At 45.5% G+C, this 24,471-nt stretch overlaps 1 protein-coding gene across 3 annotated transcripts in view; it reads right to left on the bottom strand.

Moving 5' to 3' along the window:
• LOC147116717 (putative NADPH-dependent quinone oxidoreductase VAT1L) overlaps window positions 1–23,599 on the bottom strand; it is a 215,311-nt gene extending 191,712 nt beyond the window's left edge. Inside the window, exons 1-3 of one of the 3 annotated variants that reach the window (XM_085991838.1) lie at window positions 23,260–23,599; window positions 8,306–8,435; window positions 4,182–4,397 (exon numbers count right to left, since the gene is read on the bottom strand). In XM_085991838.1, coding sequence (XP_085847964.1) covers window positions 4,182–4,397; window positions 8,306–8,435; window positions 23,260–23,468 — 555 coding nt within the window. In that variant the 5' untranslated portion in view covers window positions 23,469–23,599. Of the gene's footprint in view, window positions 1–4,181; window positions 4,398–8,305; window positions 8,436–21,870; window positions 22,070–23,259 lie in introns of those variants that run through there. The other 2 variants (XM_085991839.1, XM_085991840.1) reach the window with 2 other exon arrangements.
• Window positions 23,600–24,471: the final 872 nt, after the last annotated feature.

A 24,471-nucleotide genomic window follows, 5' to 3' on the forward strand; every position in this document is an offset into this window, starting at 1 on the left:
TTGTGTGGTTTGGCTCTTCCCTCAAGCAAACTACTTGCAACAACCAATAAATCCTCAAGTTAAGCTGAAACAATATTTCTTTGAGTGCAGCTGACCTCTTGCCCCATATGTACTGTGAATGAAGTGAAGGAGTCAATGCCAGGCTAAAATTAGGCAAAAATGTTTCATTTGGTCACACATCTTTTATTTAAAGAATTATTTTCATTCTCAGGGTGTGGGCATCGCTGGCAAGGCTGACATTTATTGCCTATTGCTAACTGCCCTTGAGTGGGTTGCTAGGCCATTTGAGGGCAATTAGAGAGCCAATCACGTTTGTGTGAGTCACATATCGGGGTAGTGGGACTCGTTGAAGTGCTCTTGCAGAGAGCCGGCATGGGCTCGATGGGCCAAATGAACTCCTTCTGTGCTGTAACCATTCTATGATTCTGTGATTCTATGGACGAGACAGGGCTGGTTTCCTTCCCTCAAGGACATTAGTGAACCAGATGGTTCTTAAATGAGTTGGTTATGTAGGATAACTCAAGAACGGATGAACCGGCTGGGTCTCCTTTCTCTTGAAAAAAGAAGGCTGAGGGGTGACCTAATAGAGGTCTTTAAAATTATGAAAGCTATTGATAGAGTGGACACAGAGAGAATGTTTCCACTTGTGGGGAAGAGCAAAACTAGAGTGCCATCAATATAAGATAGTTGCCAAGAAATCAAATAGGGAATTCAGAAGAAACTTCTTTACCCAGAGAGTGGTGAGAATGTGGAACTCGTTACCACAGGGAGTGGTTGAAGGCAGAGTCAACATGATTTTATGAAAGGGAAATCGTGTTTAACAAATCTGTTAGAGTTTTTTGAAGATGTAACTAGTAGGATGGATAAGGGGGAACCAGTGGATGTAGTATATTTGGAGTTTCAAAAAGCTTTGATAAGGTGCCATACACAAGAGGTTATTACACAAAATTAGGACTCATGGGATTGGGAGTAATATATTAGCATGGATTGAGGATTGGTTAATGGGCAGAAAGCAGAGAGTAGGAATAAACGGGACATTTTCGGGTTGGCAGGCTGTAACTAGCAGGGTACAGCCAGGATCAGTGATTGGGCCTCAGCTATTCACAATTTATATTAATGACTTAGTAACGTATCCAAGATTGCTGATGATTCAAAGTTAGGTGGGAAAGTAAGCTGTGCGGAGGATGCAAAGAGGTTGCTGAGAGATATAGACAGGTTGACTGAGTGGGCAAGAACACGACAAACGGAATACAATGTGGGGAAGTGTGAAGTTATCCACTTTGGTAGGAAAAACAAAAAAGCAGAATATTTTTTGAATGGTGAGAGACTGGGAAATGTTTGCACTCAGAGGGACCTGGGTGTCCTTGTACATGAATCACAGAAAGTGAACAGGCAGGTACAGCAAGCAATTAGGAAAGCAAATGGTATGTTAGCTTTTGTTACAAAGGGATTAGAGTATAAGAGTAAATAAGTCTTACTACAATTATACAGGGCATTGGTGAGGCCACACCTGGAGTACTGTGTTCAGTTCTGGCCTCCTTCCCTAAGGAAAGGCATACTTGCCTTAGAGGGAGTGCAGCGGAGGTTCACAAGACTGGTTCCTGGGATGAGGGGATTGTCCTATGAGGAGAGATTGAGTAGACTAGGCCGATATTCCCTAGAGTTTAGAAGAATGAGAGGTGATCTCATTGAAACATATAAAATTCTTAAGGGGCTTGACAGGGTTAAAGCTGAGAAAATGTTTCCCCTGGCTGGGGAATCTGGATCACGGGATCACAGTCACAGAATAAGGGGTCGGCTATTTAGGACTGAGATGAGGAGAAATTTCTTCACTCAAAGGGTTGTAACTCTTTGGAATTCTCTACCCCAGAGGACTGTGGATGCTCAGTCATTGAGTATATTCAAGACAGAGGTCAATAAATTTTGGGGAACTAAGGGAATCAAGGGATATGGGGATAGTGCAGGAAGGTGCAGTTGAGGTAGAAGATCAGCCATGATCTTATTGAATGGCGGAGCAGACTCGAAGGGCCGAATGGCCGACTCCTGCTCCTATTTCTTATGTTCTTATGAATAGTATAGATGCATTTAAGGGGAAGCTAGATAAGCATATGAGGGAGAAGAGAGTAGCAGGATATGCTGATAGAGCTGGATGAGGAAGGATGGGAGGAGGCTCGAGTGGAGCATAAACACAGGCATGGACTGGTTGGGCCGAATGGCCTGTTTCTGTGTTGTATATCCTGTGTAATCCTGTGTAAAACCAAATTAGGGATCACAAATAGAAACTTAGAGGTACAGTTAAATCCCTGTCCATAAGGAGTTCCTGATCAAAAGCACAGTCTGCATACCTCCAAAAATACCAAATGGAGTACAAGAGATTGACATGTACAGAGACTTTTTAAATTTATTTATGAATTAATTACTTTTTTTGCTTATCAAGAAATATCAGTGCTGGGAAATAGCATCTTCTTGCATGTCAGCCACCCAATATCAGCATCACGCACTCCCAGCTCATGTACAACATCATGGAGCAAATGCAGAATAAAACTCCCTTTACTGTGCCCCTATTAACATGTGTCAATCACAATAGCAGGAGACTCCAATGATTCTGTGTAATGTTTCCATTTCCTTTATCAGTCATCTTCTCTGAGTCAGACTGTCAATTCACTGCCAATTTATGAACAGCTTTGTGCGCGGCAGCCTGCTAGGAACTCGCATCATCCTGGCCATGGTTCAAATTACTTTGAAGCTTCATAACCAGCAGAGAGAAAAGAGAATGATGTCCCAGTACTCTGCTCCAGATAGAACCTGGGGCCCAGTGGTGCGAGGATGGCACATTTGCTAAGTGCAATCTCAGACCTTCCATGCTGAGTATTTTTAAATGCAAAGTCCGAAGGCTGAATCGTAGAATGACACTGCACAGAAGGAGGCAATTCAGCCCAACTTGCCTGTGCCGGCTCTTTGAAAGAGCTATCCAATTAATCCCGCTCCCCTGCTTTTTCCCCATAGCCTTGCAAACTTTTCCCCTTCAAGTAATTATCCAATTCCCCTTTGAAAGTTACTATTAAATCTACTTCCAACACCCTCTCAGGCAGCACATTACAGATCATAACAACTTGCTGCGTAAAAAAATCTCCTCATCTCCCCCCTGGATCTTTTGTCAATTACCTTAAATCTGTGTCCTCTGGCTAACCGACTCACCTGCCAGTTTCTCCTTATTTACTCTATCAAAAGCTGTCATAATTTTGAACACCTCTATTAAATCACCCCTTAACCTTCTCTGCTCTAAGGAGAACAATCCCACTTTCCTTGGTTTCTCCACATAACTGAAGTCCGTCATCCCTGGAACCGTTCATGAGTGGCACCGCAGGATAAATCTTCATCCTATAGCTCTCCCAGTGAAGAGCTTCACACACTGAGAAAGCTAGTCAGGATTTCTGTTTTTTTAACTGATTCATGGCCCGCACGATTTTCTATCCATTAAAAAGATAGTACGGATAAACATGGGGGTCACGATTCAGGCATGTGCCTGAACTTCTGATACGCACTCCCAGCTTGCAGCTCTCTGCCCGGGAGGCACTGAGGGTGAAAGTTTATTGTTGTGCAGGCATTGATTTTAAGGGTTCTGGAGTCGAGGTGTAAAGATGTTCTCGGTTGCGCTGAGGTGTCCCTCAATCTGTTCTGACTTGGTGGGGGTACAGGAAACTCTTTTTTTATCCGGCACCGACGGGACCGGCGTGGTGCCGGTTGATCAAAAAGTCCGGATTACAGAGAGGTATACTTACTAAGGTACGAGAGTCCCGTACACGGCCACAGATCCAGGCGTCCCTGTTGCATGGCAACAGGTGCAGGAACCCCGGTTACATGGCCACTAATATGAAGTAAAACTTACCTGAACCTACTCCTGAATTTTGCCGGTTAAGAGATTTAGGTGCCGGTAAAATGAGAGTTTCCTGTAATTGTGGGCGATAGTGTCAAACAGGTGATATCGAAGCAACTCCTGTTATACATCTCTCCCGGTTTTCATTATATTGACTTGAATGGGTTGTATAATGGGCAGCTGAGTTAATAGAGCCCATTTTACACTCTCAGCCAAAATCAAATTTATAGTCGGTGAATGATTGAACAGTCTCAGTAATCCGGAAGAGAACGCAACCAAAATAATGATGCTGGAATATAATTACCACTCCTCCGCCTGCTGAATGGAGCAGCACCGACATTCCTTCTCGAAGGTTTGCCACTTCAAACAGCATCATGTAGGCAGTCACAAAGTTCATGGGGAAAGCCGCGGCCTCTGCAAACCCCATATCATCTGGGATCTTGTACACAAACTCCATCGGAGTGCAGACCACTTCGCCCCAGGCGCTGTAATTGACAAACGCCATGACCCTGTCTCCGATCTGAAACGGGGGGGAGAAAAAAAACACAACAGAAGAGAGCTGACAGCAACAACGTGAAACCCTTCATTACCCTCCAATGTAACCACAAGTGTGACAGAGCAATGTTTGCTTTACTTCCCCCCTCCCCTCAACATTTGCCCATCGTTTGCTGAGGGCACTGATTCACATTAGCGCAAAATTCCATCGACACTGGACACTCAAAAGAACTAGCACTTATATAAAAGAAAAACAAAAAAACTTGCATTTATATAGCGCCTTTCACGACTTCACAAAGCCAATTAGGTGCCTTTGAAGTGTAGTCGCTGTTGTAATGTAGGAAACGCGGCAGCCAATTTGCACACAGCAAGCTCCCACAAACAGCAATGTGATAATGACCAGACAATCTGTTTTAGTGATGTTGTTTGAGAGATAAATAATGGCCGGGACACCAGGGAGGACTCCACTGCTCTTCTTCGAATGGTGTCTTTTACATCCACCTAAAAGGGGAGACATTTAACATTTCATCTGAAAGAGGGGATTCTCAGACAGTGTGGCGCTCCCTCAGTACCACACTGGAGTGTCAGCCTAGATTTTATGCTTAAGTCTCTTGGAGTGGGACTTGAACCCACAACCTTCTGACTTGGAAATGAGAATGCTACCACTGAACCAAGGCTAACAGCTAATAAAGTGCCTAATTTAATACCTTATCATATCCTCAAGGCATCCCAAAGCACTTCAGATGCAATGAATTACTTTGGCACAGTTGCTGTGATATAGGCCATAAAGAGCAATGAGACAAACAGCCAGTTAATCTTGGCGGTGTTGGTTGAAGGGGGAATATTGGTCAGAAGACTGGAAGAACTTCCCACTCTCCTTTGAATAATGCCCTGGAATCCTTTGCATCCACCCTGTACCTTGTCCCAGTGGCCATTCTTCACTTGAGATGCTAGATGTTGAGTGTTGGCAGCTTATTCTACCAGTGAGGTCATCACAGGGGAGCTTAGTCCTGTCCTCCTCATTTGATGTCCACACACATGCAGCTTGCTGAAGAGATCATTGGGCAAGGTGATCAGGCGTGGCTGATGTTTTTTTTTCTTCACATTAACTAGTCTAGGGGTGATGAGGCCAATCATAATGCTGCACTCGCTGAGATCATTAAACTCAACACACACTAGCAATCGAACCTGGGAGTCCCATCATAAAAGTCATTCCAAACATTTCCCTGATGTTGGCAACCCTGCTCCTCCCAACTTTACAGAAACCCCAGCCGGGACCAGGCAACTAACGCTAGCGTGAGGTTTGTTGTTATGACTCCTGACTACCACTTTGTGAAACTTGGCCCTTTGGTATCCAGTTGTTCGGCAGGGTGCAAGAGGAAAGCTCTCCAATTACTGGCTCCAAAACAGAAAACAGAAAGTCGGGGTTAAAGATAGTTACTCAGAATGGCAAATGGTGGGAAGTGGTATTCCATAAGGATCGGTGCTGGGAACACTGTTGTTCACCATTTGCATTAACGGTTTGGACTCTGGAATCGGAAGTATAATTTCAAAATTTGCGGATGACACCAAATTGAGGGGTGTAGTTAATACAGAGGAGGACTGTGACAAGAGGACATTAATAAACTTGCAGAATGGGTGCGTAATTGGCAAATGAACTTCAATATAGAGAAGAGTAAGGTAGGGAACGGAAGTGCCGGTTTCCCGCGCATGTGCAGTGCATGCACGAAACTGGCACTTCCATTGGGCTTACGGGTGAGTACCCCGTGCGTACTCACCCGTGGAGACCCGAATTTCTGGGCCAGTACATTATGGTAGCAAGAATAAGGAGGCCACACATTCCGTCAAAAATAAGTGTCTAAATGGGTTAGAGGAACAGAGAAATCTGAGAGTACAAATAAACAAATCACTAAAAGTACCGATGCAGGTTAATAAGGCCATTAAAAAAAAGCAAACAAAGCACTGGGGTTCATTTTTAGAGGGATAGAATTGAAAAGCAGAGAAGGTATGTTAAACTTGTATAGAACCTTGGTTAGACCACACTTGGGAGTACTGGGAACAGTTCTGATCTCCATATTATAACAAGGCACTGCAAGAGGTGCAAAAAAGATTTACAGGAAACTTTGTGCTATCCGGCACCGACGGGACCAAGCTGTTGCCGTCCCATCAAAACTGGCGGACAAACCAGCGCTAATGTTGAAACATACGGAGATTTTGAGCTCCGTATCTGGCAACAAACCCTGTTGCTTAGCAACAGCTTCTAAACAGTCGGCCGTACCTTGCAAGCATCTCTGTAGCTTAGCAACAGCTTCAGCGAGGCCTTGCAGAGCCTGACTGGTGAAAAAAAAGCAACAAAAAGAATAAAAACCTAACGAAATGGCTCCTGATTTTTGCCGGTGGCTCGAGCATTCCGGACAGTTAACCTCCGGATAAACCAAAGTTTCCTGTACTAGAATGATACCAGAACAGATAGGTTATACACATCAGGAAAGGTTGGACAGGCTGTGGCTTTTTTCTCTAGAAAGAGAAGACTGAGGCATGGCCTGCTAGAGATCTGAAAGATTATGAAAAGGTTTGATAGGGTAGATGTAGAGAAGATGGTTTCACTCGCAGGCGAGACCAGACCTAGGGGCCATAAATATAAGATAGTCACGAATAAATCCAATAGGGAATTCAGGAGAAACTTCTTTACCCAGAGAGTGGTGAGAATGTGGAACTCGCTGCCACAGGGAGTAGTTGAGGTGAATAGCAATAATGCATTTAAGGGGAAACTAGATAAAGATATGAAGGAGAAAGGATATTGATGGGGTTAGATGAAGTAGGCTTGTGTGGAGCAGAAACACCGGCACGGATCAGTTGGGCCGAATGGCCTGTTTCGGTGCTGTAAATACGTTGTAATACTGGGTTCCAATAAGAGCTCTTGGTTCTTAATTATTTTAATACTGATTATGATTTTTATTTTTACACTCGGGGGGATGGGGTGGGGGGGCGGTGCTGCCTAGACCCTAAGATCTGCAATTCCCTCCCTAAACCTCTCCATCTCTCTCTCCTCCTTTAGGACGCTGCTTAAAAACCGACCAAACTTTTAGACACCTGTCCTAATGTCTCCTGCTTTGGCTCGGTGTCAATTTGTTTGTTTGTTAACGCTCCTGCGGGATGTTTTACTACATTAAAAGGCGCTGTATAAATGCAAGTTGTTCTGGTTGTTAATTTGCTCCCCAAACACTGAGCTGCTTGTTAGGCTAAATTTTTCATACAAATATTTGGATGACTTAGCTGCTATATTGAAGTGTGCAGCTGTGCTTTCGCTAAACATGACAGTCTGAGGAGAATTAGAAAATGTTTTGACAATATTCCTGTACGTGTAATGTTTGTCTGAGTGTGGTTACATTTTTTTTTTAACTAAATCGGTTGATCTTCTGTGGCACTGCACACAGGGGCGGTCAGGACCAAATGCTATCTTCAAGGTCAAGCAGGATTACAAGGCAAGGGAATCACTGGGCCAAGACGGAGCAAGGAGAAAGAGGAGGAGGAGAAGAAAGGTAGTGAAGGAAGGGGAAGGGTTGAGGGAAGAGGACGAGAAAGGGGAGGGAGAGGAAATGATAGGAGGAGGAGGGGAAGGGACGGAGGGGGTCTCGGAAGATGGGAGGCCAAGAAGGGTTATGGGGAGGAGATCAGTCAGCAAGTCGTGGTTGGGTGACGTCAAGCTTGAGGTTAAAATCTTACAAGGGAAAGGAAAGACTGAGGGAGGTCAGGAATTCCACAGTTTTGAGCACCTTGGAAAGAATGATTTGAGCAAGAAATGGTGTGATGAATTTTGACAAAGTGAGGATACAAGGAGGAGGAAAAACACATGGGAATTTAGGAGAAAGAGAGTTAAGCGCAGAGGACCAACGATAGTCATATTGATAAAGGAGAGAGGACAATACCAACCTCAAAGCCTTTTGCATTATCTCCTAGGCCTTCCACAATGCCAGAGCACTCAAAGCCAGGAACCAGTGGAGTCTTTGGTGGGTTGTCTATATTGCCTTGTCGAACCATCAAGTCTATGAAATTCAAGCCACTGAAAAAAAAAAATTGTCAAGTCAGAATTCCAGCAACTGACCAAATATGAGTTTCCTGTAGCCTATATATTTATAAACGACTTGGATGAAGGAATAGAGAGCCGTATGTCTAAGTTTGCTGACGACACTCAGTTAGGTGGCACAGCAAATAGTGTAGATGTGAGCAGCGCATTGCAAAGGGACATTGATAGATTAAGTGAGTGGGGAAAACTGTGGCAGATGGTGTTCAATGTGCGAAAGTGTGAGGTCATTCACGTTGGAACAAAGAAAGATAGATCAAAAGTATTTTCTAAATGACAAGAAGCTAGGAACTGTGGAGGAGCAGAGAGATTCAGGGGTCCAACTAAATCACTAAAAGCTAGTGGGCAGGTACAAAAAATAATTAAAAAGCTCCATCTGGAGTACTGCATTCAGTTCTGGGCACCACACCTCAGGAGGATATATTGGCCTTAGAGGGGGCAGTGCAGATTCACCAGAAAGATACTGGGGCTAAAGGGTTAAAATTATGAAGACCGGTTGCATAGACTAGGCTTGCAGTAGATTAAGGGGTGTAGTAGATTAAGGGGTGATCTAAGTGAGGTATTTAAGATGATCAAAGGAGATAGAGAGAAATGATTTCCTCAGGTGGGGGGAGTCCAGAACAAGGGGGCTTAACCTTAAAATTAGAGCCAGGCTGTTCAGGGGTGATGTCAGGAAGCACTTCTTCACAAAAAGGGCAGTGGAAATCTGAAACTCTCTCCCCCAAGAAGCTGTTGAGGCCGGGGGGGTCAATTGAAAATTTTAAAATTGAGATTTATAGATTTTTGTTCGGCAAGTGTATTAAAGGTTACGGAACCAGGACAGGTAGATGGAGTTAAGATACAGATCAGCCATGATCTAATTGAATGGTGGACCAAACTCGAGGGGCTGAATGGCCTCCTCCTGTTCCTATGTGTGTGTTGTATTGTCTGCCCACACTTTAGAAGCAGAGGAATTGCTAGATGAAAAAAAGACCCAGGTCCCTCTACTTCGCCTGCTACCATCCTGGTAGTCGCACGATACAACGATAATGGAGTTGTTGACTAATCCTAGCAATCAGTCTCTATCAATTAGTCTCCAATAGACCCAGGCAGAAGGTGAGGAAAATCCCCAGTGGTGGAGAGCTTTGGGAACCAAAGATCCAAAGTCACTTGTTCCTCCCAAACACGTTACACTCACCACAGGTCCGATCTCAAATGACTCATAAAATGTATTCCGAAATGTTACTTTGAAAGAAACACAGGGACAAGTTCCTGACAGAATTGCGACTGCAGCATAAATTGTTTCTCATATACTCTGCATGGGCTGACTGAACATTTGTGGTTTAAAGCCATTGGGCTGGATTTTGTCAATGGGGAGCTTTTGGAGGCGGGACTCCCACTTTTTGGGTTGTAGTCCCGCCTCCATCGACTTGTGGCCAACCCACGCTATTTTCCCTTGATTGACCTTGTTAAGCCCACCCACTTTTCACCAAACTGCCAACCCCCTCCTTTACAATAGCAAGCAGGAGCATTTGGTGCAAGTCCATTAAATCTTTATAAGATAACATCACTGATAGAAATTTCTCCTGACAGTTTCAGACAAACCCCTTCAATTAAACCCCCTGTTGTGTAATTCGGTTGGAGATAGCCATTATCCTCTGTGTGCTTACACTGTAGTCTAAATATACCATCTCATAAATAATAAAACGCGTTAACAGTACTGAAGGAAATAAAATGCAAGTTGCTGTGTGATTGCTCCGAGTTGTTTGATGTTGCTGGTACATCAGAGAGCAGGCAGATAGCCTGGTTTTTTAATGCAGACAAGGACTCGGTTTCATCTTCAGCAGCGATGATGCAATTAAGATTGCCTTCCTGCTGCAGCAGTCGATTCCCTCCGCTGTTTTGCTTGACTATCCATTTTCCACTGCAGAAAGTACTGACAATCAGAAGATATGAGTTAAACAAGCCATTTGCATGAGGTTTTTAGAAGTCCTTTCCTAGCCTAGTATGGCAAGGTCCAGCAACGCAAGCAATATCTTTTAGACAGTGAATGGCCTGAGGCAGAAGAGCAATAGACGACAAGTATTAGGAGGGGAAGATTCGGGGAGGTGATCGCTAATGATCAAAGAGGTAGGTCTTGAGGTAGCCTTTGAAGGTGCAGAGAGAGGTAAAGGGATTTGATGGGGAAGATACGGAGAAATTATTTCTTCTGGTGGGGAAGTTAGAGCTGGGCCATTTTAGGAGTGAAATGAGGAAGCACTTTTTCACATAATGGATTATGGAAATCTGCAACTCTCGCACTCAAAAGGCTGTGGTTGCTGTTGATTTAAATTTTCAAGATTAAGATCAATAGATTTTTTCTTAGTTAAGGGAACCCAGGAACATGGAGCAAAGGCAAGTAAATGGAGTTCAGGCGCAGAACAGCCATGTTCTAACTGAATGGTGGAACACGCTTGAGTGGCCTAAATAGCCAACTCCTGTTCCTCATGTTCCGATAAGAAGGCATTGAGTTTCAGGAGAGAATTCCACATTTTCGGGCACGAAGAGCTGAAGGTACTGCAACGAATGATGGAGTGGAGGGAGCGGGAGATGTAAAGAAGGTCATAGTCAGAGCACTGAGGCCACAAGCTGGAGCAAAGGGCTGGAGGAGGTTGCATAGAAGAAAAAAGAAAAATAGGAGCAGGAGTAGGCCATTCGGCCCTTCGAGCCTGCTCCGCCATTCAATATGATCATGGCTGATCCACTATCTCAATACCATATTCCCGCTCTCTCCCCATACCCCTTGATGCCTTTTGTGTCTAGAAATCTATCTATCTCCTTCTTAAATATATTCAGTGACTTGGCCTCCACAGCCTTCTGTGGTAGAGAATTCCACAGGTTCACCACCCTCTGAGTGAAGAAATTTCTCCTCATCTCTGTCCTAAATGTCCTACCCTGTATCCTGAGACTGTGACCCATCATTCTAGACCCCCCAGCCAGGGGAAACATCCTTCTTGCATCCAGTCTGTCTAGCCCTGTCAGAATTTTATACGTTTCAATGAGATCCCCTCTCATTCTTCTAAACTCTAGTGAATACAGGCCTAGTCGACCCAATCTCTCCTCATAAGACAGTCCTGCCATCCCAGGAATCAGTCTGGTGAACCTTCGCTGCACTCCCTCTATGGCAAGCATATCCTTTCTTAGGTAAGGAGACCAAAACTGCACACAGTACTCCAGGTGTGATCTCACCAAGGCCCTGTACAACTGGACTAAGACATCCTTGCTCCTGTACTCAAATCCTCTTGCAATGAAGGCCAACATACCATTTGCCTTCCTGACTGCTTGCTGCACCTGCATGTTTGCTTTCAGTGACTGGTGTACAAGGACACCCAGGTCCCTTTGTACATCAACATTTCCAACTCTATCACCATTTAAATAATACTCTACCTTATTGTTTTTTCTACCGAAGTGGATAACTTCACATTTATCCACATTATACTGCATCTGCCATGTATTTGCCCACTCACTCAACTTGTCTAAATCGCCTTGAAGCCTCTTTGCATCCTTCTCACAACTCACAATCCCACCTAGTTTTGTGTCATCAGCAAACTTGGACATATTACATTTAGTTCCCTCATCCAAATCATTGATGTGCAGCGAAGGTTCACCAGACTGATTCCTGGGATGGCAGGACAGTCGTATTGTGAATAGCTGGGGCCCAAGCACTGATCCCTGAGGTACCCGACTAGTCACCGCCTGCCACCCCAAAAAAGACCCATTTATTCCTACTCTCTGTTTCCTGTCTGTTAACCAATTTTCAATCCATGCCAGTATATTACCCCCAATCCCATGTGTTTTAATTTTGCTCACTAACCTCTTATGTGGGACTTTATCAAAGGCCTTCTGAAAATCCAAATACATCACATCCACTGATTCTCCCTTATCTATTCTACCAGTTACATCCTCAAAAAACTCCAGTAGGTTTGTCAAACACGATTTCCCTTTCATAAATCCATGTTGACTTTGTCTAATCCCGTTGATATTTTCTAAGTGTCCTGTTATCACATCCTTTATAATAGACTCTAGCATTTTCCCTACTACTGATGTTAGGCTAACCGGTCTGTAGTTCCCGGTTTTCTCTCTCCCTCCTTTTTTAAATAGTGGGGTTACATTTGCCACCCTCCAATCTGCAGGAACCATTCCATAATCTGTAAGATTTTGGAAGAAGATGATGGTGGGCTGTGCCCTTTCAGGGATCTGTAATTCTGAATTTAATGAAATAGGGGCCAATGGAGGTTGACAAGAATAGGGGTGATAAAGGAGCAAGGACAGAATGCAGATGCAGGAGTTACAGGACAATGTATTAGAATGCTGTATGCTTGCGGGGAAAAATTCGTCCCCTTAGCGCCTGCCGGTAACACCAGCAAATGGCGTTAATGGAACACTAGAGCAGTATCATCGGCGCGAGGCGAATCCAGCGCCGCACACCAAATCCCACTCCCCCCACACCATAGAGACCCTTCTAAAAGATATCGCCGGGAACGTCAACGCCAGTTGGATCGTGATGTCAGTGAGTGTGCAAAGCTCACCGACCGCCCGATCTGCTAAATTGATTCTCGCCACTTACCTTAGCGCCTGGAATAAACACCGACAGGGAGAGCTGGCGTGAAGCACCAGAAAGCTGGCTTCAGGGAAGTTATTTAAAGGGATCATCAGTAATCACTCGCAGCTGTCAGCTTAGTGCAGTTTGAGTGGTTTCTTGTCAGTTTCACAGACTGCAACAGTTTCATTCAGTAATTTCAAGGTTCTTTTCTAACAGGAGTCTTGTGGCAACTAAAAAGTAACTACATTTACTCTTCAAAGAATCAAACTGCTACACTTGGTTACATTAATGGGGGCTGTACTGGCAGACGACCTGGCCCTCCAGAATCTATGGTGGAGGGAGCGAAGGCAGTGAGAAAGATGGGAACATGTGCACAGAGGGAGGAGGAGGGCTATCAGGGCTCTCACCAGGAGGCCTTACCCTCTGAGGGTATTCCGAGAGCAATTCTCCTACCTTCAATTAAGCAAGGAGCAGTGCGTTAGAAGGCTTCACTTCAGCAAGGAGGTGGTCACAGAACTCTGCCACCTCCTCCAACCAGGCCTCCAGCCTCAGAACAGGGCGACCACGGCTCTCCCAGTGGCAGTCAAGGTCACTGTGGCCCTCAATTTCTTCACCAGTGGCTCCTTCCAGTCTGCAACAAGAGCCATAGCAAACATTTCACAGTTTGCCATTCATCGCTGCATCCAGGAGGTCACTGAGACACTCTACAGCAGGAGAAGGGACTAAATTGGCTTCCCGATCACCAGAGAGAAGCAGGACAAGAGTGCATGTGGCTTTGCCAGGATAGCGGGATTCCCCACGGTGCAGGGCACTATTGACTGCACGCACGTGGCTTTGTGGGCACTGCATAACAATCCTGAGATCTTCTGTAACCGCAAAGGCTACCACTCATTAATATGCATTTGGTGTGCAACCACACACAGCGAATCCTTAATGTGAATGCCCGCTATCCTGGCAGCAGCCACGATGCCTTCATCCCGTGCCAGACCGGTGTGCCAGCACTCTTCCAGCCACAACGTCAAGCTCGAGATTGGCTGCTCGGAGACAAGGGCTATCCGCTCCCCACCTGGCTCATGACTCCCCTCCGCAACCCCAACACTCATGCCTAGCACTCATATAATGAGAACCATGCTGCCACCTGGACCATTATCGAGCAGACCATCGGCTTATTGAAGCAATGGTTCCGCTGCCTTGACTGCTCGGGAGGAGCCCTCTAGTACTCGGAAGAGCGGGTGTCCCATTTCATGGTGGTCTGCTGCATGCTCCACAACTTGGCCATCATGAGGATGCAGCCCTTGCCAGTAGGGATTGCGGGACCACCTCAGGAGGAAGACGAGGCAGAGGAGGATGAAGAGGAAGATGAGGAGGAAGAGGATGAGGAGGAGGAGGAACAGGAGGGAGGGAGGAGGCAGCGAGACAATCAAGCTTCTGGATGGGCTGTCCGTGACCGGCTCATCAGACTCTGATTCACATGAATGAAACTCCAGATCCCCGTAGCTCACAACATCCCCATCATACAATCCCTGTCTCATGGCGTATCAGAGCGTCCTCCTGGGCACAAAGGTGAAATGAGAGAGACCACAAAATATCCCAAACACCATTAATAAATTTATCTATAAATATATACACATATCACATGAATTCTAATAACTAATGACCCTTGTGCCTGCCATAGTTGAATAGCTGTCATTGTATGCAAGGTGTGAGATGTGGGTGTGAGTGTTGCTAGGGAGCGATTGTTGGTGGGTGATTGCTGGGGGTGTGGTGCTTTGGGCAGTGTGTGAAGATTGTGGTACAGAGGGTGGTATGTAGCATTTGTTGAAGCACTCACTCACCCTGACCACCCAAGTGAGGTCATTGAATTTCTTCCTGTACTGTGTGTGGGTCCTGGGGACCACAGTGCTGCCCGAGATGTGCTGCGCTACCTCCCTCTACGTGGTGCGGAAGACTTATGGTGAGGGCCTCCTGCCACTCGCCGGGTAGAGCACCGCCCTCCGTCTCTTCACAGCAAAAACCAACGCCTCCAATGCTTCATCACAGAATCTGTGGGCTCTCTCCCTGGGGCGTGGGTCTGCCATGAGCACATCTGGTTCAGTCCTCCGGCTCCTTCTCCTTGTTCTGCTTCTGCTTGCTGAGGCAGCTGCACAGCCAGCAATGCTGAGAATGAGGTGCTGCAGCATCAATGAACCTCCCCTTTAAGTAGTGACGAAATCCTGTGGCAATGATGAGTTGCGATTAGACTGCACCTGATAACCGTCCACCCTTTAAGTCTAACGCCAATGAGCTTGGGTTTTAAGACTTGATTTAGGATTCCAATCATTTTATTGAACAGTGAGCACGAATTTTGCATGCAGTCTAAAGCTTTTGCGCCTGGCATTAATTCTACTGACACCACCCATTCCTTGGCTATAACGAATTTCTAGCCCTAAGACTCTAAGCTCAGACAGAGTGATGCCCCACTCATATCATGGATCCGCTTTCACTGGGATTAGATTCCACAAATAAACTGGATCTTCGCATCCTAAATTCACTCCTTTTATATTGTAGGGTAGATTTGGAAACCGGTGATGACACCAGAACAGTTATGCATTGTACACGGGCTGAGAGATCAGCTTTCCCACCAGAAGAGAATAGCAGACCCGCTGACCTCCATTTACTTTTTGCTGGAGACAAGACAATAAACTACCTTGAGCGGTAACATGTCAGTCTCCTGATAAAAGGATGGGTTCAGCAAAGTTAAATGAATTCCGAGGTTCATTGATGACCAGTTGGCAGCGGGTTTGCACAAACCAGCCCAGAATTCCACAATAATTGGGCACCGTCATTCAGAGACATGGCTGGGCAAATTAGCATTGAGGATGAGATTGGTGCCTATTGTTGGGATGGTTTAAAAGTACTCGACGCCACATGTTCTACACCATCTTTTTCCTTTGGTCAGCTGGCCTGTGCAGAAACCCATCGTCATATTTAAGATTGTGCAAAAGGAATGACTGAGAATTCCGCATAAGTAGGGTTTATGTGTGCCTGACATGGACTGCATTCTCTCTCTGTAGGAACACACCCTACTTTCCGAAAGCACAAAGCGCTTAATTACAGGTTAACAACAGCCAAGACCTAGTAACCCCAATCATGTATATAGTTATATACTGCTGGAGTGAGCTGGCAAAAAGCTGCAGAGCTGACCAGTACCAGAGCTATGGGTAAGCTCCCCAATGTTTGTGCAACTAAGACCACCTATATTGACACGCAAGGTGCTATAGAGATAAGTAGGGAGAATCCTAATCTCCAGTGATAGGTCTGCCTTTTCAGGTCCCATCAATGAGGCCAGGCTGACATAAAAACGTAAGAAATAGGAACAGGAGTCGGCCATACGCCCCCTCGAGTCTGCTCCGCCATTCAATAAGATCATGGTTGATCCCTTACCTCAACTCCACTTTCCCGCACTATCCCCATATCCCTTAGTGCCCAAAAATCTATCGATCTCAGTCTTGAATATACTCATCGACTGAGCATCCACAGCCCTCTGGGGTAGAGAATTCCAAAGATTCACCACCCTTTGAGTGAAGAAATTTCTCCTCATCTCAGTCCTAAATGGCCAACATCCAAGAGTACTGTTGACTGCCTGGCTCAGACGTCAGATTACCGAATCTACCACGGAGGATCAGCCTGGTCCCTACTTCCCGTTGCCAAAGTATATCATCCTGGACGCGACTCAGCACCAAACTGATTCCACCTACAATATGCTTCTAATAAGAATATGTTGCTCTCACTAGGCAGAGAGAAGGAAATATTTAATTCTCCGACACCATCAACCCTCATTTCAATGAGCACAGAATTAAATGGACAGACCATTCGAGAGCATATTTTTTTTATTTGTTCATGGGATGTGGGCATGGGTGGCAAGGCCGGCATTTGTTGGCCATCCCGAGCTGAATTCTCTCTGAAAGCTTAAAAGTTAACCTTTTTGTTTCCAAGTTACAACTGGCAAAACTGCCATTGATAGGCATCGCTTCTGAAGGCTCAGCAAGTTGCAATACTTTCTGCAGACTCTGTGAAACTTGCTTCCATTACTGAGCTGAAATCGTGTCAGGTGATGGTACCTTTCACAGAGGTAACAAATAAAATGTCCTCGAGTTGACAGTAAAAGGAATCTAATTTGTAAAGTGGTGAATTGCATTACCAATGGCTACTGCCTCAATATTCTCAACACATGCATTTTTTAATGAATCAATCCTGCTTAGCTCTGGTTGGCAGGAGTAGAAATCATTAAAATGGAGCTTCTATTGCTAACATCTTGAGCCAAACTACTTACTAATGTATGAATTGAATTGTAGACTGCTGGAGATACACAGCAGGCCCAGTAGCAGCTGTTAAAAAGGTTAACATTTTAACTGTAGGCCTCTTGTCAGGATGAGAACTCAGCAGAATACAGAAGGTCTGTCAGCATCTATAACAGGAACTTGAAACTTCTGCATCGCCTTTAACGTAACACAATGTTCCTAAGTGGTTCCCTGAGGGGGGGAAACAAAATACAATAAGAGGAACACCAAGTTGTGGTGGGAGAATGGTTCGGGGGAGGTGACTGAAGGCAAGGTCAGAGCAATAGATTTTAAGGAGGCTTTTGAAGGCGGGGAGAAAAGTTGCAAGGGGAGGGGTTTAGGAAGATTGTCCCAGAAGGAGGAATTTCTTCACCCAGAGAGTGGTGAACCTGTGGAATTCTCTACCTCAGAAGGCAGTTGAGGCCAATTCATTAAATATATTCAAGAAGGAGATGGATATATTTCTTAAGGCTAAAGGGATCAAGGGATATGGGGAGAAGGCAGGGACAGGGTACTGAATTTGGATGATCAGCCATGATCTCATTAAATGGCGGAACAGGCTCGAGGGGCCGAATGGCCTACTCCTGCTCCTATTGTCTATGGTTCTATGAATGTGGGGCCTAAATGGTTGAAGGCTCTTCCACCAAAGGTGTGGTGGATGAAGGTGGGGTGGCAAAGCAGGTGGGGGTTAGAAGAGTAGAAGGGGCATGCTGGAGCTGGATGACAGCAACATGTCCAAGGACCTCAGAGAGAAAGGAGAGGTTCAAGCTAGAGCTGTGGTTGGAGAGGATAAGAGGGTCAAGTTTGGGCTATTGGAAGAAAGGGGGAGTGTGCTGAGAACAGGCCGGGGGCAACAGAGCCCGAGGAGAGGGAGCCATTGACACTGTCAGCAAACACTGGCTCTAGGAGGGGGTCACTGCCTGGTGAAGATTTGGGTTGGTAGATGATCAAATAGGCAATAGGTGGCTCTGATGAAAGTGATGAGGTTAGTCGAAATCTGGAACTCTCTGCCCCAAAAGCTGTGGATGCTGGGGTCAATTTAAAATGTCAAAACTGAGATTGATAGATTTTTGTTAGGTAAGGGTATTACGGGATATGGAACCAAGGCAGGTAAATGGAGTTAAGATACAGATCGGCCATGATCTAACTGAATGGCGGAACAGGCTTGAGAGGCTGAATAGCCTACTTCTGTTCCTATGATGAGCTGGGGACGATAGCGGAAAATCTGCAAAAAGATACGAAATTGGGGCTTAATTGTGGGAAGAGCTGGGGGTGTCTGGGCTAGGAAAGGATGAGGGGGAAGAAGAGACTGAGGCAGCTGAGCAGATGGTCTTGAGCTCTGAGTTGAAGAAATCCATAACCTCAATAAAAGAGACATGAATGTTGTGGGTCTAGATCAAACATTAGCCTTGTCTCTTTTCCAATGCTGAGTGATCTACTGTGTATTTCCAGCGTGTTCTGTTTTTATTCTAGAATTCCAGCATTCGCAGTTTCTTTTTTTCATTTTATCTCCAGTTATTTATTTGTTTTTCTTCCCTTTCCTGCTTTTAGGCGAGACCCTCCCCTCAGTGCCATGCACCATTTCCTACTTGTGAAGTCAGGTAGGCGACATGCTCCCGGCCCAGAGCTCTGTCAATACTGGATGAGGGGCCCAGTGAACTTTCCCTTTAGTTCTCCCTCGCTTCCTATAATGTAACGCCAGGACTCTGCTTGGCAAAGATTGGCACCAGAGCTGGTGGGCATGGAAGGAACCCCATGTTCTACCATTTCATGGCATCAGAGCTCCAATGTATTGTGGCATTAGAACTTCAGTGTTTGGTCCCTTCCTTCCTTTCATTTTATCCACTATGTTTGTCATTGTGCGACTACCCAGCTTAAAGATGGGTACAAAGTGGGGTGGAAATCTGGAATTCTCTTCCTCCAAAAAGTTGTTGAGGCTGGGGGTCAATTGAAAATGTCAAAACTGAGATTGCTAGATTTTTGTTAGGTAAAGGTATTCAGGGATATGGAACCAAGGCGGGTAAATGGAGTTCAGGTGAAGAACAGCCATGATCTAATTGAATGGTGGAACAGGCTTCAGGAGTTACATGGCCTACTCCTGATCCGAAGGTTCCTATGACAAGGCATTGGCGTTCAGGGAGAGGATTCCAGACTGTAGCAGGCGATATCTTAAAATTAGAGCCAGGTCATTCAGGAGTGAAATCAGAAAGCATTTCTTCACACAACGGGTAGTAGAAATCTGGAACTCTCTCCCCCAGCAAGGCTGTGGATGCTGGGGCCAATTGAAGCTTTCAAGACTGAGATAGATAGATTTTTTAGGGGATCTCATTGAAACTTATAAAATTCTAACAGGACTGGACAGACAGGAAGGATGTTCCCGATAGTCGAGGAGTCCAGAACCAGGGGTCACAGTCTAAGGATAAGGGGTAAGCCATTTAGGACAGAGATGAGGAGGAATTTCTTCACCCAGAGAGTGGTGAACCTGTGGAATTCTCTACCACAGAAGGCAGTAGAGGCCAATTCATTAAATATATTCAAGAAGGAGTTGGATATATTTCTTAAGGCTAAAGGGATCAAGGGGTATGGGGAGAAAGCAGGGATAGGGTACTGAGTTTGGATGATCAGCCATGATCGCATTGAATGGCGGAGCAGGCTCGAGGGGCCGAATGGCCTACTCCTGCTCCTATCTTCTATGTTTTCTATGTATTTTCCTTAGGTAACAGTATCAAGGGATATGGAGCAAAGGTGGGGTTGAGGTACAGATCAGTCATGATCTAACTGAATGGTGGAACAGGCTTGAGGGGCTGAATGGCCGCCTCCTGTTCTTATGTTCCTTCCTGTATCCCCACCCTACTGCAGCCAGTCCCAACTGCACGTAATACAGTCACAAATGGGACAGACTTATTACTACAGGCTTGGCAAAACCTTATATCAATGCAGGAACCAACAAAATAGAGTCCATTATTTGTTATTTTTAAACTACCATTTGTCAAACTGAGTGCAACACTATTTAAAATGTAACAGTATTACTCCTTTAAAGACAAAATATGGTACTTAGAACAGTGTGGTTTGGAATCAGGCAATTGTCCATCGCCTAAGCTTCAGTAATGCTGTTCCCCGTCTTCTGCCCTCGGGCTAATCCATTATAGGAAGGATTTAAAAACAATGGAAAAGACAGTAGCGCAGATTCGATAGGATATGTTACCAGGTTACAGTTATAAAGAGAGGTGAGAAATTCGGTTTTTTTAAATCGGAGTTGAGAAGGTTAAGGGATCAACCTGATAGAGACCTTCAAAAATAAGAAGGGTTATGTGTGATAGGGTAGATAGCAAGAGAGGGATTCCACCTGTCTGGAAAATGGTACAGAGAAGGCACAGATTTAAAATAATCACAAGAGTTAATGGGGAGATTGGCAAAAACTTCTTTACACAGAGGGTGGTTAAAATGTGCAATTCTCTGCCACAGGCTGTTACTGAAGGAACACCCATAAATTATTTTGGTTGCTTGCAAGAGTGGAATATTAAATATGGGGAGCAAGGAGAGTTGGATTAGACTAGGCGGTTCATGTAGAGAAAAGCATTGGCCAGACTTGATGGGCCAAATGTGCTGTAACATCCCATGATTCGATTCTAATCCTTTCCAAACTCCCAATCCAGAATGCCAGGGTTATCAGATATATTTTAATGCAATTAGTTCCTTAATGCTGCTGAAACCCACATCCGTGCCTTTGTTACCTCCAGACTTGACTATTCCAATGCTCTCCCACATTCTACCCTACGTAAACTTCAGCGCATCCAAAACTCTGCTGCCCGTGTCCTAACTCGCAGCAAGTCTCGTCCACCCATCGCCCCCTGTGCTCGCTGATCTACATTGGCTTCTGGTGCGGCGACACCTCAATTTTAAAATTCTCATCCCTGTTTTCAAATCCCTCCATGGCCTCGCCCCCTCCCTATCTCTGTAACCTCCTCCAGCCCTCTAACCCTCCGAGTTATCTGCGCTCCTCTAATTCTGGCCTCTTGCCCATCCCTGATTTTAATCGCTCCACCACTGGCGGCTGGGCCTTCTTTTAAGACCCTCCTTAAAACCTACCTCTTCGACCAAGCTTTTGGTCACCTGTCCTAATTATCTCCTTATGCGGCGCCGTCATTTTCTCTCTCCACAGATGCTGCATGAGTGTCGCCTGCATTTTCTGATTTTATTTCAGATTTCCAGCATCCGCAGTGTTTTGCTTTTGTGCAGAAGTTGTGTCCGGTGTATTTATTTAACTAATCAATTGATTAGTAGCTGCTTAAGATGCAGTTTCAGCTAACAGTGGCACGGATGGCTGGCTGGGAGAGCTGTGCCTGGCACCTGTCACTTTTGATGTTTGCATCAGATGGGAATCACACACAAACACACACAGACACACAGATGACCGAGAGACCTCTGCATCATGCAAACTAACCCACGCCCATCTCTCCTGTTCACCTCGCCTTGATTTTACAGGGCGGAGGAGGGGGATGACTTTACATGTATAGTTACACTAGTTACTGACCTGTCAATGCTACCTTGCATTTCTCCTAACAGGCGGGTTTCCCCCCTCGCCCTGTTACACTGTTGGTTCTGAAACGATTTTCAACAGGTCACCTTAAGCTTAAACGAACTATTGCAGGCGGATTGCGATCAAATTAACTTGCAACTTTGAAAAAAAAAATCACAACCTTGCGTGTCTGAAACGAATATTATTAACACAATTTAACAATGTAAAGCCACCAAGTGTATTCGCAAAGATCATTTCCTGACTGATTTGCTTTCTCTCTCTCCACCACCACCCCCCCCCCCCCCCCCCCGGTGTAAATATGTCCCTCCCGGTCCGCGCTGAATGTACTGGTGGTGCAGCGACTGATCCGGATGCTGCTGTTTCTCGCCCAGGGTTTTTATCAGGGAGCAGCGGATCGATCGGGATCGGAATTGATCACTCCGTCAGTTACCAAAAGCGTATTACACAAACAGAACACAGCACGGGAGAGAGGCACTTCAAGTAAATAGAAAAACAGCGGCAAATGGGATGATTAGAAGCTAACGGGTCTTTTATATTAACAAGGGGGAAAACCCAATCCACCTGTTTCGATGCGTGGATACAATATATTCTATAGGAGGATATTAGATCAGTCTACTAAAAGTATAAATACTCTGTAAAATGTTTTATAATATATAGACGTTTTATTCTTATATATGCAGTAAATATACATATTTATGATATACATCTTATGTAATATTTCATTACTACACTTATAAGGGTAAAAATATGTGAATTGCATTGCTATCTTACATAACAGGTAGACAAGTGTATAAGATGTTGGACTTCTCGAGGTACACACTGTATTTAGATACAGTGTATATAAATAGCAAATGTATAGGCTGCTGGGTGTCTATAAGCACACAGTGTACAGATGGTAAATCTATAGGATGCTGGGTGTCTATAAGCAGACAGAGTGTACAGATGGTAAATGTATAGGATGCTGGATGTCTATAAGCAGACAGAGTGTACAGATGGTAAATGTATAGGCTGCTGGGTGTCTATAAGCACACAGAGTGTACAGATGGTAAATGTATAGGCTGCTGGGTGTCTATAAGCACACAGAGTGTACAGATGGTAAATGTATAGGATGCTGGATGTCTATAAGCACACAGAGTGCACAGATGGTAAATGTATAGGATGCTGGATGTCTATAAGCACACAGTGTACAGATGGTAAATGTATAGGATGCTGGATGTCTATAAGCACACAGAGTGCACAGATGGTAAATGTATAGGATGCTGGATGTCTATAAGTACACAAAGTGCACAGATGGTAAATGTATAGGATGCTGGATGTCTATAAGCACACAGTGTACAGATGAAGTGCAGTTATTGCAGTTTAGCGAGAGAGCTGCTACTTAACCAGGCCTTGACTCGGATTTTCACCTCGCCCTCTTGAGGTTCGGGCATCGCTTTCTTCGCCACCCTCAGCTTGTTTAAACCCCCAAAGGCGGAGAGGAGGACGGCCCGGATCTCCTTGGTGTCCCCCAGCGCATTGCCGCGCTCCTTGGCCGCGTCCTTCTCGATCATATGCTCCGTCTCCTCGCTCTTCTCCAGCCCTTCGTTAGCCATGGGCAAAGCGGTGGCCGGAGGCTGCCTGGAACAGCAAGGGGCTGGGCTCCGCTGACAATGCTGCACTGGCTCTCCTGCAGACAGTGCGAGTCCGGCGCTGACTTGAGCTGCGAATGAACCCAAGCGGCAGCGCTGGCGCAGACAGGCAGACTGGCCGTATTGTCGCGAGTATAACACGCGGCGGGCAGGCTCTGTTAAGGTGGCCAAATGAGTATTCGTGAAGCACAGGTTCGCGGCCAGGGGAACATGTTTAGCACTCGTCCCAAGTGCTCGATTAAAAAAAAATTAAACTACAAATTGTGAGAATCTGGAATGAAAATCATGAGTGATAGAGAGAAACTGTTCCCACTGGTGGAAGGGTCTAGAACCAGAGGGCACAGATTCAAGGTGATTGGCAGAAGAACCAAAGGCGACACGAGGGGAATTTTTTTTTACGTAGCGAGTGGTTAGGATCTGGAATGCACTGCCTGAGAGGGTGGTGGAGGCAGATTCACTTGTGGTTTTCAAAAGGGAGTTGGATCAGTACCCGAAGGACATTTTTTTTGCAGAGCTACGGGGAAAGGGCGGGGGAGTGGGACTAGCTGATCTGCTCTTGCAGAGAGCCAGCATGGGCTCGATGGGCCGAACGGCCTCCCTCTGTGCTGTAACCGTTCTATGATTCTGTGAAAATCGAAACTGCTGTGGTTCAGTGGGTAGCAATCTCCCCTCTGAATCAAACCCCACACCAGAGACTTCATAGAATCATAGAATGGTTACAGCACGGAAGAAGGCCATTCAGCCCGTCAAGCCCGTGCCTTGAGCATATAATCCAGGCTGATGCTTCCAGTGCAGTATTGAGCGAGCGCCACACTGTCGGAGGTGCCGTCTTTCGGAGGAGGTGTTAAACCGAGGCCCCCCTCTGCTCTCTCAGGCAGATGTCAAAGATTACCAATTACCGTGCCACTATTTCAAAGAAGAGCAGGAGAGTTCTCCCAATATTTATCTCTCAACCAACATCACTAAA

Source organism: Somniosus microcephalus, chromosome 6 (assembly GCF_052327205.1).
Source record: "Somniosus microcephalus isolate GS21.2 chromosome 6, FLI_Smic_1.0, whole genome shotgun sequence".
NCBI classification, from domain to species: Eukaryota; Metazoa; Chordata; class Chondrichthyes; order Squaliformes; family Somniosidae; genus Somniosus; species Somniosus microcephalus.